Genomic DNA, 16,506 nt, shown 5'->3' with positions numbered 1-16,506 from the left:
AGGCAGCTGATATTGCCACAATGACCCATTTGTCAGCGGTGAATTCCAGACAGCTGCTGACATTAGCGATACAGCAGCCTGCAGTTTTGACAGCGGGGCTTGTTAATGGGAAAAGGTCCTCTGTCATTACGTAAAGGTGAACAGAAGCAGTTCCTGAAAAAAATCATGAAGTTATGATCACGTGCATAATCAGGCTTGGCCCATGTCGAGACAAGCTTTCCAACAATGGGATTAGATGAATTATTTTAAAAAGATTTTATTGAATCTACTGCTGACATCAGCAAGGTGTACTGAAAGACTCATAAGGTATACCGCTAGCAGCAGATTGAAACCAAATAACAGTGGATTCTGGTTAATTGGGGTAGCCGCTTATACGGAACAACTCTTAAAGAACAAAAACTAAGAGAAAATAGCTGGGATTCCCTTCACTTATTTAGGACACTATGCTGCTTAATTGGGACAGGAGACTTGCTGAATAGTTTCTAGCTAGTGTCAGTTGTATGCGCTTGTGTGGCCGTTAGACACTACACCACACTTACAACAAACAATTTTTAAATAGTTTCATTTGCATGCGTTTGTGTAGTGTGCAGTGCAAACAAAAAAGCACTGATTTTTGTCATTGATAGTTGTTGAGAAATAGGCAGCAGGACCATTCAGAACAGTTTTGCTCACTGCGGTTTCAAACATTCAGACTTGGAAATACCAGAAAGGGCTAGGAGTGAAAATGAAACAGTCTCAGGACTTCAAGTTAGAAACTGGGAAGAACTTGAAAGTATCAATAATCATCTTGAATGATTCAGATTTCTAGAGATGTGTGGGGGAGAGTATATTGACTGGCTGCATCACTGCCTGATATGGAAACACCAATACCTTTGAACAAAATTCCTACAAAAAGTAGTGGATACGGCCCAATCCATCACAGGTAAAGCCCTCCCAACCACTGAGCACATCAGCATGAAACACTGTTGCAGGAAAACAGCATCTACCATCAAGGACCCCCACCACCCAGGGCATGCTCTCTTCTAGCTGCTGCCATCAAGAAGATACAAGAGCCTCAGGACTCACCAGTGCAGTAACAATCACTACCTCTCAACCACCAAGCTCTTGAAGCAAAGGCAATAACCTCACTCAACTTCACTTGCCCTATCATTGAAATGTTCCCATAACCAATGGACTCACTCTCAAGGACTCTTCATCTTATGTTCTCAATATTTATTGCTTATTTACTACTACTTATTATTATTTCTTTTTTTATTTGCACAGTTTGTTGTCTTCTACCGTCTGGTTGAACATGCTAGTTAGTATGGTCTTTCATTGGTTCTGTTATGGTTATTATTCTTTAGATTTATTGAGCATGCCCACAAGGAAGTGTACCTCGGGTTTGTAAATGGTGACATGTATGTACTTTGATAATAAAACTTACTTTGAACTTTGTGGCAATAATTAATCTCCACCTTACCTGGGCAGTATTGTTCTATTAATACTTGCATTGTTTTCAGGAGGCCCTTCCATCAGTGGGCTCACCCGTGTTCTTTCAGTCCAAGTTGGGTTGCAAGAGTGCAGTAACACAAAATGGAACCAAACTTCAAACAGCATTTCTGTTCAGGAGTTTCTTTTAGTTTCTAGTGAAGGTAGTACTTTTTTCTGCCTACATTTTTGCATACCTGAATGATTCACTTCAGTGATCTGTAGGCCTGTGAACTTGCACAGTGAAATACAGAAACTGGTTTAAATGCCAGCCATGCTGACTTTTAGTTGAATTATTAAGCCCCCCTCAAGTCAGCAGAGTGCTGAGCACAGCCGCAGCATACAATAAGAGTGAAGCAGACAAAGAGGGTAACCTTTATCAGTATCTATAAGCTACACTTCAATTCATTCTCTAACAGCCCGTCTCAGCAGAGCCATGCCAAAGTTTGAGGAATGTTTTTAGGCTCCTGACTGTTCTCTCGTACAAGGATTGTATTGTGTAGCTGGGGAAATCAGGCTTTTTAATGCTTCTTCCTCTCTCTAGTTCATTTTCTTTTTATTCTTTATGTACATTTCCTTCCTCCAATAGAATTGGGTTTGCTGCAGTTTCTATGGTGAAATCGTCTTTATTGGAAGGAATGAAGCCATAAAGGCCATGTACAACGAATATCTATTTGATTTCAATACAGAGTGATCATACTTCTCACAACACCAGCAACCAAAGGCAAGGTCATCTCCTTTGTTAAGAAGAAGCAGAATAATCTACTCAATGTGTTTCTTAATTCCCTTTCATTTTCTGTCATGATGGCTAGTATTTATTTTATTGAGATAGGCTAGCAAGCAAAGTATTGCTGAATATGTGAAGTTGGAAAGCAGACATTGGGGATACCGGAAATCCGAAGTAAACATTCCAGAAATGCTCAGCAGACCAGGCAATATTGGTAAAGAGAAAAACAAAGATAAATTTTTTTGTTCATTGGACTTCAGCCACTGTAGAGTACTGTTTCGCACAAATCAATACAGCTTGGGGCGTCAGCGTTTGGAGTTCAATCCCAGCATCCTCTGTAAGGAGCTTGTATGTCAATTCCTGTGAAATGCATGGGTTTCCTCCCAGTTTCATTCCACAGTCCAAAGACATACCATTTAGTAGGCTAATTGGACTTTGTAAGTTGTCCTGTGATTAGGGTAGGGGGTTTAAATCTGGGGTTACTGAGTGGCGCAGCTCAAAGGGCCAAACCTGCATGGTATCTGTAGATAAAGATAAATTTTAAAATAGTTACAGGGATTTTTGTTTAACTTTCAAACAAGAGAAAATCTGCAGATGCAGAAAATGTATGCAACGCACGTAAAATGCTAGAGGAACTCAGCAGACCAGGCAACATCTGTGGGGAATAAAAAAGTACAGTCAACATTTCGGGCCAAAAACATCGACTGTACTTTTTTCCATAGACGCTACCTGGCTTGCTGAGTTCCTCTAGCTTTTTGTTTAACTTTTACTTGTTCTGAGCGTTTGTCTCTGAATTCCAAACAACCCGAGGTTCTGTGGGGTAAGTGATAGACCTCAGACGAGACCGCTGAAGTATGGACTTCATCCTGACTGCCTGGGCAAGGTTGGGAGGGCTGCAGTGAAACTGAATAGGTGGCCTATACATTGGGTAAGACTGCAGCACTGTAACCTCTATATCAGAAACTCTGCTTCTACTGGGGATTCATGGAAATTAGTACCATAATTGTGGGAAATCCGTTTCAGATGTGACAAGAATATATTTTACCTTTGGAAGATTTGCCTTGGGAATCTTTGTGGGCAATTTGAAAATGTATCATCTGTATGAATACAGGGTGAGGGTGGGGGCAGGGGGCGGGGGGTCCCTCAACCACAGAACAAAAGGATCAGACAGCTGCTGTTAATAGAATGAGCAGCTCTTGTCAAGTGTACATACCAGACCCAGATTGGCGATAAAGTACCCAAGAGTTGTGACAGCTGGATAGTGGGAAACCCTTAACATTATGTGCAGGGGAAAGGAAGTAGCTTCAGACAATTTCAAAATATCATGCTGTGAGAATTCTGAAAAAAAAAGTCTACTCCAGTTTTGAAACTAATGGAAACTTTATTGTTCGGTTCTGTTTTTGTATAACAGCACTTTTCCTGCTCAACTAAAAGTATGTCTGTGTGTGTGTGTGTGTGTGAGAATGATGATGTAAAAGGGTATCCTGAAAATAATACAGATTGTCTTGAAACAGCACTGCACACAAAGTGGAGTGTCTAAATTCTTCACTGGAATGTGACACCATAGTTCTGTTTCTTACTGCAAATTGAGCACAAGTGCTCCTGCAAACTGGTCATTGAGCTGAAATGTTAACAGAGTGGAAATAGCCTTCTATTGACTGTAAGGATCAAAGTGTGCTAGGATAGGTGTGGTAGCAATGGGGGTAAGTGTATAGTCATTTTGATTGGAGAAGGAAGCAAAAGATGCATTTAAAACAGAGAAACAAGCTTTTGTTTTAATGCAATGACTGCTTTTGTATTAGTGATGCAATTAGTGTCCATGCTTGGGAGTAAAACCTAATTCAATGACATTAACTATATCAGAATATTTCAGGAAAACCTTCTATTGGTTTTGCTGTGCAAGATGACATGCAAATTTTTAAAAATAGCCACAATCTTTTTCTAAGAAACCAAAGCACCTTGCCACTTCCTGTTCATTGGTATGTTGATTCATTGTGCAGTTACATTTCTCTTGAAATCTTCCATGGCAGTGTTCCTCTCTTGGTTGTTCTTTCTAGATCTATTTTCAGGCATGCTGGAATACATACCAACGATATTCTTGTGACAATTTCCCACTGACCCTGTTTATTTCATTAAATGACAAGAATTTGAACAATCTTTGCTTTATCTATCCCTGTCGTAACTAAAATTAATAGGAAAAAATAATATTATGGAAAACAGTAGAGAACATAGCAAGGGAAAAGCTACACAGAAAGATGAGATCTGAGATAAAGACCAAATGGATGTTTGAAAATAGTAGGGATGAAGTTGTCAGCATTCAAATTCAATTTGAAGGTTATGGTGTGTTGTGAACTACAGGATCCCACGTTACCAGCCTTGATGATTGGAGAGGGGACAGCCACAAAATACAAAGAGGTCATGATCTCTGACTCTCCTCACCTAACATCCATACATTTCCAATGAAGGTCCCTGAACTTGCAAAGTCCTGCAGAGGTTCTAGAACAGGATCAAGGTTCTTAGAATAGGTTCCTTTCCTGAAAGATGGTTTCCAAGGCTAATTCCACTCTCTCAGTCATGATGATTCATTAAAGGGTGAAATTTCTTTGCATCATGTGACTGAATCCTGGCCAAATTCATTTATCAAGCTACTAGAGAAGCCAAAAGTTTCATTTAGTTTTATTTAGAGATATAGCGTAGAATAAGCTCTTCGAGCTGCACCACCACCAACCCACCAATTTAACCCTAACCTAATTCGGAAAGAATTTACAATGACCAGTTAACCTACTAAGTAATATGTCTTTGGATTATGGGAGGAAACTGGAGTATCTGGAGGAAATCCATGTATTTACAGAGAGGAACATACAAACACCTTAAGATGACATCAAATTGAACTCTGAACTCCAATGCCCCGAGCTGTAATAGTGTGGCACTAACCACTATGCTAACATGGCACCCAAAATGGGAAATTAATTGAAAAAAATTAACACTGGGAATTGCTTGGAGCTGATAAAAGTTTATTGATAAAGTGGTTAAACAATGTTATCTCTAATCATAGCTATATTATTGGTTTGTTTAATATTCTGACTCAATATTTTACGAAACTTCACCAAGTTTGAGATAAAAGCAGATTTAAAGTGTAGTCAAAGATACCAGCTGTTGACCCACGATAAGGTAAGCAGCAGTCCTCATTTTAACATGAATTGAAAATCCTTTCCAGATACAAGATATAAACATCTCTCAATGATTTCTCAGAGTGCATGGTCCCAAATACTTCCAGCATATCTCTTAATATTTATGTTTCGGCATATTTCTTGCACAAGCAACTATTTTATTAGAATATCCAGTATCAGAAAACATATGGTTAACCAATTTCAATTGTTTTCAAGAAACCAACATTTTTTAAAGTTTGCTTATAATATTGAGAAAATCAAACATTCTTCCTCCTGAGTCAAAGTTCCAAGTTTACAGCTATTGAACTTTGGCTGTCTAGTCCTCAGTACGTATCATTTTAACTTAGGTCTATAAAGGGTTATTTCCCATTTTGATTGCTGTAAGTTATTGCAAGTATTATCATTGCGCTCATTATAGAAAGGATATGGAAGCTGTAGAGAGGGTGCAGAGGAGATTTACCAGGATGCTGCCTGAATTACAGGTAATGACTTCTGAGGATAGCTAGGGCTTTTCTCTTTGGAGCAAAGGAGGATGAGAAGTGACATAATAGAGGTGTACAAGATGATAAGAGCCATAGATAGAGTTGACAGCCGGAAACATTTTCCCGGGGTGGAAATAGCTAATACAAGGTATGTAACTTTAAGGTATTTGGACAGAAGTATAGAGGGATGTCAGAGGTAGGTTTTTTTTAAAAACACAAAGAATTGTATGAGCATGGTATGTGCTGCCAGAGATGGTGGTAGGGACATTTAAGAGTGTCTCATATAGAAAAATGTAGGACTATCATCCATTGTCGATGTGGGAGGGAAGGATTAGATTAATCGCTGAATAAGAAAAAGGCTGGCACAACATTGTGGGCCATAGAGCCTGTACTGTGTTAACAATTTAAATGGAATAATATAAATTCATTATTTTAGTGAACTAGCACCATCCTAGAAAACAGCATTAAATTTGAGCATTGCAAACCACTCTTAAGGTTCTATTTGACAGTTGACAATTCTCATTTTGCAATATTTTTCCTGTTTGTGGTCATCTCTCACCGAAACGTTCAAGAGACAGTTCCTTCACATGGACTTTGAGCAGGTTTTTGACCTAGAGACAAAGAGTGGGAATAAGGGGGCTATTTCTGGTTGGCTGGTAACTGGTGATGTTCCCCAGCAGTCAGTGTGGGGACCTCTTCTTTTCATGTTATATGTCAGTGATTTGGTTGAAGGAATTGATAGCTTTGTGGCCAGGTTTGTGGATGATACAAAAATAGGTGTGGAGGAAGCAGGGTGTAATGGAAAGAATTTGGTAAAACACACTCCTTACAGACGCACTCGGGGTGTCTGTCTGTCTGTCTGTCTGTCTGTCTCTCTCTCTCTCTCTCTCTCTCTCTCTCTCACACACACACACACACACACACACACACACACACACACACAGCAGAGAATGTACGCACTTCAATGTCATTCCTGGTATATTCTCACTGTTTTCCCTCCACATTGCTAAAGTGTCAGACACCAAAGTTTAGTTTAATTTCAGTTTTTATTTGTACTTAACTATAAGTGTGTGATTGTGTCGAGGGTTCTACTGTTTTATGCAGTCATCTCCAGGCAGTTAAGTGGCATCTACTGGGTCCTTAACCGGGTTGGCTTTGTGGTGCCTTTCTGCCATACACGGTGAATTCCATCTCTTTAGTAATGGGGATGTGTAAGTGTGTATATGTTGTTCGTATACTGTATTTATTGTAGGTACTTCTGTTCATTTTGTATTATGACTATACAAAACATTGTGGGGTACATCATGTTCTAATTCATGTGTAGTCTGAAGTTAACTTCATTGACAAATAAAGATGGCAAGTCCTAGTATCTATAAAAGGAGCTCATTGCCCTCAGGACGGGAGAGAGATAGGGGGCTGTCAGGAGTTCACACTGGACAAGAAAAAATACAGAGCTATTATTGCTTTCTTGTAGATATCTTTTTGTAAATGTTGACTTTTTCACTACTTTCACTAATTTTTGAAAGTTTGTTTTTTGATGCATGTTATAAACACCCTTGCACTAAAGTGTTAAGAGACTCCAGGCATTTTTCATTGGTAAAATTAAAGGTCACGGCCCACATTTTTAACACAGAGTGTCTGCAGAAGGACTTAGATTGGGAGAATGAACAAAGAAGTGGCAAATGGAATACAATGTAGGGAAGTGCCTGGTCATGCACTTTAGTAGAAGGAATAAAGGCATGAACTATATTCTAAATGGGGAGGAGAAAATTTAAAAATCAGAGGTGCAAAGGTACTTGGAAGTCCTTGTACAGGATTCCCTAAAGGTTTAACTTGCAGGTTGAGTCAGTGGTTAGGAAAGCAAAGGCAATGTCAGCATTCATTTCGAGAGAACTAGAGTACAAAAGCAAGGATGTAATGTTGAGGCTTAATAAGATGCTGGTGTTAGAGAGGATGTTCATGAGAGTGATCCCAGGAATGAAAGGGTTAACATACAAGGAGAGTTTGCTGGCTCTGGGGTCTGTACTCACTGGAGTTTAGAAGAATGATGGGGTTTCCCATTGAAACCTACCAAATGTTGAAAGCCTAGATAGAGTGGATGTGGAGACAATGTTTCCTATAGTGGGTGAGTCTAGTACCAGAGGGCACAGCCTCCGAATAGAGAGTTAGCCATTTAAAACAGAGATGAGAAAATTTTTTTTTAGCCAGAGGATGGTGAATCTGTGGAATTCTTTGCCACAGATGGCTGTGCAAGCCAAGTCATTGGGTTACAGGGAGAGGCAGGAGAATTGGTTTGGGAGTGATTATAAATAAGCTGTGATGGAATGGCAGTTCAGACTATGAGCCAAATGGCCTAATTCAACTCCAGTCTCACATGGTCTTCTGGTCTTAAGGTACTGGCGTGACAGCTGTGTGACTGAGATGGAAATTAATCCACCTAATGTTTCATGTGAAATTAAGTTTCCAGTTTGAATAATCCAAGAGAGCTGAAGTTCACAACTAATCCAAGTCACACTACTGGTTCTCCATCAATATTCTTGGACTCCACAATTCAGATTTCATTTTAAACTTTCACATGTCTGAATTGCTGACCGACAAACTGGATGAAGTCGACAGCTTCCTTTACGAGAATGGTGTTAATGATTTTCAGCATCAGAATCAGATTTAATATCACCGACACATGCCTGAAATTTGCTGTCCTTGTGGCAGCAGTACAATGCAATACATAATAATAGAAAAAAAGTAAATTACGGTAAGTATATTTATATAAATTAAATAGTTAAATAAGTAGTGCAAAAGCAGAAATAGAAAAAGTAGTGAGATCGTGTTGATGGGATCAATCTGCATTCAGAAGTTGGATAGCAGAGAGGAATAAGTTGTTCCTGAAACATTCAGTGTGTGCCTTCAGGCATTTGAATGGAACAATGACCCAGGTCATTAGGCAGTAAGATACTGCTCTTCAGAAGTGTATGTTCCAGTCTCTACAATGCAAGTCAGTTTAATTACACTCACTGTAAAACCAAATATTTAAATAGTAATAATCTGTTCAAAACTCTGAATGATGGTTGTCCCAATCAAGACCAGGCCAGTGAACTAATTCTGTTTAAATTTCAGGGAGTTCATGAATCTAAGGGGGTGTCAGGCGATTACCTGCGGTTGGAGTTGCTGATACAGAAGGTGGTGTCTCCATACCTGGGAACATATGGTCTACACATGGGAAATGAACAAGTTACACACTCGGCATGTTTTCTGGGTAAGAGCATAAATAACCAGGTCTTATTATCAACTAAATCGTCAACAAGAAGTCAGGTAAGTTTAGAAAAGTCAAGTGAAGTGGCAGGGATGTGGTAAAAGTTTGAAAAAGATCCCAAAGATACACACAGTCATTCACTGTATTAATGTTTCTTTTTAGTGATAGACTCCATAAGAAATAGGAGCAGAATTAGGCCATTTGGCCCATCGAGTCTGTTCCACCATTCATCTTGGTTGATTTATTATTCCTGTCAACCCCATTGTCCTGTCTTCTTCCGTAACCTTTGATGCCCTGACTAATCAAGAACCTATCAATCTCCACTTTAAATATACTCAACGGCTTGGCCTGCACACCCATCTGTGGCAGTGGATTCCATCCCCTGGCTAAACTTGTTCTGTTCTGGAACTAGAGATCATAGTTTAAGGGTGAAAGGAGAAATATTTAAAGAACCATAGCGGGGAAACCTCACTCAGAGGGTGGTGAGAGTGTGGAAGGAGCTGCCAGTGGAAGTTGTGGATGCAAGTTTGATTTTAACATTCAAGGGAAATTTGGATGGGCACATTGATGGGATGGGTATGGAAGGCTATGATCCAGGTGCAGGTCAATTGGACTAGGCAGAATACTGCATATACTAGATGGGCTGAAGGTTCTGCTTCTGTGCTGAAGTGTTCTATGGCTCTATTAGTAATAGGAAGTTAGACATTTTGTATGAAATAAATATATCCAACGACTTGGCCTCCACATCCTCGCCTTTATATTCCAGTCCTCTTGAAATGAACACTAACATTGCATTAGCCATTCTTACCACCAGATCAACCTGCAAGTTACATTTTAGGGAATCCTGCAAGAGGACTTCCAAGTTGCTTTGCATTACTGACTTCTGACATTTCTCGCAATTCAGAAAATAGTCTGTGCCTTTATTCCTTCTACTAAAGTGCATGACCATACACTTCTCTACACGATATTCCATCTACCACTCCTTTACCTTTACTCCAAATCTAAATCCTTAGGCAGACACCATGCTTCCTCAACACTATTTGTCCCTCCACCTATCTTTGTACCATCAGCAAACCTGGCCACAAAGCCATCAATTCTGTCATCCAGATCATTAACATATAACATGAAAAGAAGCAGTCCCAACACTGATCCCCTGTGGAGCATCACTAGTCACAGGCAGCCAACCAGAAAAGGCCCCCTTTATTCCCATTCTTTGCCTCCAGTCAGTCAGCCAATCTTCTATCCACGCTGGTATCGTTCCTGTAATACCGTGGTCTCTTGTCTTGTTAAGCAGCTCATGTGCAGAACCTTGTCAAAGGCCTTCTAAAAATCCAAGTAGACAATGTCCACTTGCTGTCCTGTCAGATATGTCCTTAGAGGATTCAAACAGATTTGTCAGGCAAGATTTTCCCTTAAGAAAACCATGCTTAAGGCCTATTTTATCATATGCCTCCAAGTACCCTGAAATCCTTAATAATGGACTCCCAACACCTTCCCAACCACTAAGATCAAGCTATCTTTCCATTTTTTTTCTGTTTCCCTCCCTTCATAAATATGCAGTGACATTTGCAATTTGAGTCCTCCAGAACCATTCTAGAATTCTTAAAGATCACTACAAATACCTCCACAATCTCTTTAGCTACCTCTTTTAGAACCCTGGGGAGTAGTCCATCTGGTTCAGGTGACTTATCGAACTTCAGACATTTGAGCTTCCCAAGCAACTTCTCTTTAGAAAGCAACTACACTCACTTCTGCCTCCTAACACTTGAATTTCTGGGATACTATTAGTGTCATCCACAGTGAAGACTGAAGCAAAATTTAAGTTCATCCACCATTTCTTCGCTCCCTGTTACTACCTCTCCAGTGACATTTTCTGGCAGCTTAATGTGCACTTTTGCCTCTCTTTTATCCATCTGAAATAGCTCTTATATTATTGGCAATAGGCAAGCTTACCTTTATATTTCATCTTTTTCTAGCCTTATGTTTTTTTTAAGTTGCCTTCTGTTGGTTTTTAAAAGCTTCCCAATCCTCTAACTGTCCACTAATTTTTGCTACATTACGTGCCCCTCCTGTTGCTTTTATGCTGCCCTTGACTTCCTTTGTCAGACACAATTGTGTCATCCTCCATTTACAATACCACTTCTTTGGGATTTATCTATCCTGTACCTTACAAATTGCTCCCAGAAACTCCAGCCATTGCTGATCTGCCATCATACTTGCTATTATCCCCTTCCAATCAACTTTGGCCAGCTCCTCGCAAATGCCTCTGTAATTCCCTTTATTCCACTGTAATAGTGATAAATCTGACTGTAGCTTCTCCCTCTCAAACTGTGGGGTGAATTCCATCATATTATGATCATGCCTCCTAAAGGTTTCTTTACCTTAAGCTCCCAAATCAAATCTGGTTCATTACACAGCACCCAATCCATAATTGACTTTTCCCTAGTGGGCTCAACCACGAGCTGCAATAAAAAGCTATCACTTAGGCATTCTACAAATTCCCTCTCTTGGAGTATAGCACCAACCTGATTTTCCCAATCTACCCATAAATTGAAATCCCCCATGACTATCGTGACATTGCCCTTTTTACGTGCCTTTTCTATCCCGTTGTAGTTTGTACCACACGTGCTGGCTACTGTTCAGAGGCCTGTATATAACTCCAATCAGGATCTTTTTACCCTTTCAGTTTCTTCAGTCTACCCACAAGGATCCCTATATCACCTCTTTCTAAGGATTTGATTTCATTTTTTACCAACAGACCTACGACACCCCTCTGCCTACCTGCCTGTCTTTTCGATACAATGCGTATCTTTAGATATTAAGCTCCCAACTATGATCTTTTAGCCATGATTCAGTGATGCCCACAACATCATAGCTGTTAATCTCTTAAATACAAGGTCATCTACCTGGATCTGTAGTCTGCATATATTCAAATATAATGCCTTCAGTTCTGTTTTTATTTGCTTGATTGATAGATACCAAAGTGCCCAAGTGTTTTAATACCCTTTTCAATGTTGCCGCCACGTTACACTTCAACTCATCTCACTGTTATTGTGCATGCAACGGGAACCAAGTTTAAAACTCATGCTTCAGTGTTTAGACCAGCGGGAAAACTTAATCCAGAGTACCGCTGACACTATTGACTGTTCTCTTCTGTCACGTGAAACAATTACGTGTTTTTCTTTAACAGAAAAGAAGTTCTTGCCACGTTGTTCCAAATCAAATGAGCTTTTGACCAAGAACCCAGTGGTGCGTTCCAAGAGCTACAACAACCCTATGCTAACACCTGTCGCAGAGTATGAAAGCGAAGGAAGCCTGGTAAATGGCAGTAGCATCAGAAGGCACTCTGTTTCAGAAATGACCACCTGCAATGAGTCTGAAGGCTACTTAAATCCCTGTGTTACAACCCCCACTTTAGATTCCATGTCCATTAAGACCAGCACAGCAACGAGAAATCAATCTCCAGGAGAGGAGCGGACCAGTATGACAGCCATAAGTGAACTTCTCCAGTGCAAGACTTTGAGCGAACCCATAATCAGCCAACAGCAGGCTGTGTACCACATTGAGAATCCAAGAAATGCCCAGGATAATGCCTTTAAATTGTCAAATAGCCCTTCAATGATACCAGCAACATCATCCAGTCCGGAAAGTGGAGTGGACAACATTTTGGAATCAGAGGGGATTTTTCTTGACTTTGGTCATAGGTGTTCAGAGTCACCAACGTACAACAGAGAGATGAGCAGACAAAGTGTGGTGTGACATTAAGAATGTCAAAGCCAGTAACATCATAGTGCAAGAAACAAAGAACCCACAACTGCAATTAAGCTGTTGCACTGCAAGTTACTTAATGAGCAAACATTTTTCAATTAATTAAACTGAAGAAAAAGAACTTAACGATAGCTGATCTGAATTTGAAATATGACTCCTAGAATCTATTGTTAAGATTGGTGATACGTATGCCAGCAACAAATTTGTTTGAGCCTGAGGCACTGTGCTGTTATGCATACACAGAACATCATCGTCATCTCCAAACTGTGCAAAGACGGGAGACAAAGGCCTCATTTTAAAATGTATTGCTTTCTCCCTGTCTCATTCATCTGTGTCTTTGCAGTGAAGACAAGCTAATCAATGAGGATCGCAGGTGCATTTGTGTAGTACAACTCTAACAGAGTTGAGTTTATTCTCAGTTAATAATCGCACTAGATTTGCACCTTGCTGCAATTCCAGCTGATGGCAGAATTGAAATATACGTTAGCTCCAAGTGCCAGAAAGAGATTATTTTAATGTATTTTTAAAGAAATTAGGACTCAGTGCGATTATTTTTCAAGTCCACAGTATGAATAGAAATATTGAGCAGTACATCAAGCTTACCCTTTGATTTAGAAAGCCAGATGACATTAACTAGTCTCGACATGCATTGAATAAAGAGCATTCATGAATCATCTTCATTTACCTATTGTAAACAACCAAAAATACACACATCTTTCAATCAGTTCACAGAGTCATCAGATCTAAGACTTGTAAATGTTTAAATTCCCCTTGATTTACTTAATACGTTTAAGCATAGCCTTACACACATACAATTTATATCTACTGAAATGAATAATATTTGAGATTGTAATAAAATCTATTGAACTGAAACTTAAGGCAACTTGGGAGAACATCAACATTTCTATTTAGTTACCTGAGAATGGGGCATAACAAAAATTTCATATGGAGAATTCCAAGTAAGTGCTCCAAAACTCAACTAGCCATTCAGTAACCAGAGCAAATGTATTTTGTTGACACATGCAGATATTTCTTTTCAGTTAACCTGATGGAATGCATGACATTTTATGTCAGTGCCCACATGAGAATGCATTTGTCATTTAAGTGTAACATAAAAATAAGTAAAGAAAGAGGGTGAATCTTGACACAAAAATTTTCTCTAAAGTACTTTTCAAAAGATTTTAATCTGGGTCAGCTCAGACAATGAAATTGATGCCTTACTACTATAATACCTAATGCAAAGCAGAATACCTGAAAACACAGTCAAAATAGAATCTGTATTTATTTAAGGGCAGCAGGGATAAGCCAAATAATTACAGGCCAAAGTCAGTGGTAGGGATTAATTTACTCTGAGAAAGGCTGAGATTGATTAAGGATAGTTCACATGCATTTGTTGGTGGAAGATCCTGTCTGCTAAATTTAATTGAGTTTTTTTATGGATGATAGAAAAGTGGTGAGCCACAGGGTCCTGGGTCCTGTACTGTGCTGTGATACTCTGTGATCTAAAAGCTGGTCAAGGTTAAAGTTGGAAAATTCCAACGTGACAAAGGGTGATGGTGGAAAGCTGTTTTTGTGATAGAAACCCTTTGGCCAGTGATATAAGAGTCAGTGCTTGGACTTTTAGTGTTTGTTACATGTATAGATGTGAATGCAGGAAATATAATTATGTTTACAGAATGATACAAAAATTGATGCTGTTGATAGTGAGGAGGAGACACAATAGGCTTCAGAATGACAATGTCAGCTGGTAAATTGGGCAGGCAATGGCAATGAAATTTAATGAGCTGATGCATCTTGGAGAGGGGTCAAATAAGGATAGGAAATGGACCAGGAATAGTCGGGGCCTGGGAATTACTGGGGAACAAAGAGGATTTTGTGTACAAGTCCAAAGATTCCTGATGGCGTAGTGCATTTATGCAAGATAGTAAAAAATGCACAAGATATCCTTGCCATTATTAGTTGAGCATAGAATATAGAGAACTATATAAACCATTGGTTAGGCCACTGCTGGAATATTATTGTGTCATTCTGGTTGGAACACTACAGAATAGTCATGACTGTTCTGGAGAGGGTGCAGAGGAAAATGTTTAAGCATGAAAAATATAATTTTCGAAGATAGCCTGGGTTTGTCTTCCTTTCAGCAAAGGAGGTCAAGGCAGAATCTGGCAAGATATACAAAATTATGAGAAGCATACATTTGGATAGATGATACAAATGATAACGAGAACTAGCTGGTTTAGAGGGAATCTGATGAGGGTGGATGCAACCTGCAAGTCTGCCTGAGAAAGTGGTGGAGGCAGGTACTCTCACAACATTTAGGAAATATATGGCCAAGCACTAGAATTATCAATGCACAGTCAGCTACAGACCAAATACTGGTAAATACAATTAATACAAGTAAGTATTTGATACAGTGGGCCAAAAGACCAGGTTCTGTACTATTTGAATCAATGACAAATAAGCAGATATTAAAACAATAGTTAATTCTGTGGATTCTGCATAGGGCGATGTTTACCTTCTTCACAGATGAAGCAATTTATCATCTCATCCTTCTGTGAAGGTTCTGTATTCAAAGTTGTGATGAGTCAAGCTTCGTCATTACTTTTGTTCATAAAAGGACATCTCTAAAGCAGTGTATTCATGTTTGTATCAACAGTTTTATTCAATGGTCATCTCTTTTGTGCTACCCCCTGTGAGTGTGTTGCTTGAAGTATCAAGCACCTCAGACAACTGATTTATTTTAAACAATTGAGATCTATCCTTCAATATCTTTACCATGAATAGACGGCAGTCAGAATCTCAAGCTGCCAAGTCCGATAATAGTAACCTCACCATAACTTTAATCAACTCAGTGCAGGCGGGAGTTCAAACCAGAAACAAATTTATATGCTTCAACTGCTGACTGGTTGGAATTCACAAAACTGAAACTAGCCACGGAATATTGACGTCACTGTTGAGCCCAGATTGTACAGGTGTACACTTGGATGTTGTGATTCATGTTTTTTATTGTTTGTTATTTTGTTTTACTGCATTAAAGATACATAACCTATCATGCACCCTGTACTGTAAAATTATATTGCAATAAATAGATGTGGTAGAAGCTAGTCAACAGACACTTAACAAAAACATTAGTTTACATGACAGGTTACACTATTTATGTATTAAAATACTGGGGTCTGTGGTGCATCTGCTTTCCTTACTATGAATGTACTCTGTTATGTGACTGACATCTATTTACAATTGTAAACTGTTCTACAAAATTGATAAAATGCCACAATACGACTGGTGAAGATTAATGAACAGTAAAGCTTAATGGCATCCATTTAAGAATTGCCTAGTTGATTTATACATTGTTTAAGAAATATATATATTATGAAGTTGCAATGAGAATCCACCTGCATTATTTATGTTTCATCAAGCTAGAATGAAAGCTTGTTTAGGATTGTTACAGTTCATGATGAATTTTTATTTAAAAATGCCTGCACTGATCACTATACTAATTTGCTGATGTTATGTCAGTGTTTATCCTCTCAGATGTGGTTTATATTAGAATGTACATTTCTGTGGGCAACTGCTACTTTGCCATTTATTTAAGTGATCATTCTTCAGAGTATTAAGTGCAGTTTTCCATTAGGGGTTATC

The 16,506-nt window shown here is 39.1% G+C and overlaps 1 protein-coding gene and 1 long non-coding RNA gene across 6 annotated transcripts in view; one reads left to right on the top strand and one right to left on the bottom strand.

The window, feature by feature from the left end:
- LOC140202680 (proline-rich protein 5-like) overlaps window positions 1–16,146 on the top strand; it is a 134,836-nt gene extending 118,690 nt beyond the window's left edge. For all 4 annotated transcript variants that reach the window (XM_072267834.1, XM_072267832.1, XM_072267833.1 and 1 more), the window contains 2 exons: window positions 8,961–9,099; window positions 12,287–16,146. In XM_072267834.1, coding sequence (XP_072123935.1) covers window positions 8,961–9,099; window positions 12,287–12,855 — 708 coding nt within the window. In that variant the 3' untranslated portion in view covers window positions 12,856–16,146. The remainder of the gene's footprint in view (window positions 1–8,960; window positions 9,100–12,286) is intronic.
- LOC140202682 (uncharacterized) overlaps window positions 1–16,506 on the bottom strand; it is a 71,289-nt gene that overhangs the window by 2,742 nt on the left and 52,041 nt on the right. The window contains exons 6-7 of one of the 2 annotated variants that reach the window (XR_011887162.1): window positions 13,468–13,549; window positions 52–153 (exon numbers count right to left, since the gene is read on the bottom strand). This is a non-coding gene — a long non-coding RNA (uncharacterized lncRNA). Of the gene's footprint in view, window positions 1–51; window positions 154–13,467; window positions 13,550–16,506 lie in introns of those variants that run through there. The other variant, XR_011887161.1, reaches the window with a different exon arrangement.

The sequence above is a fragment of the Mobula birostris genome, chromosome 9 (assembly GCF_030028105.1).
Source record: "Mobula birostris isolate sMobBir1 chromosome 9, sMobBir1.hap1, whole genome shotgun sequence".
In the NCBI taxonomy this organism is placed as follows: Eukaryota; Metazoa; Chordata; class Chondrichthyes; order Myliobatiformes; family Myliobatidae; genus Mobula; species Mobula birostris.
This window is presented reverse-complemented; position numbering and strand designations above follow the sequence as displayed.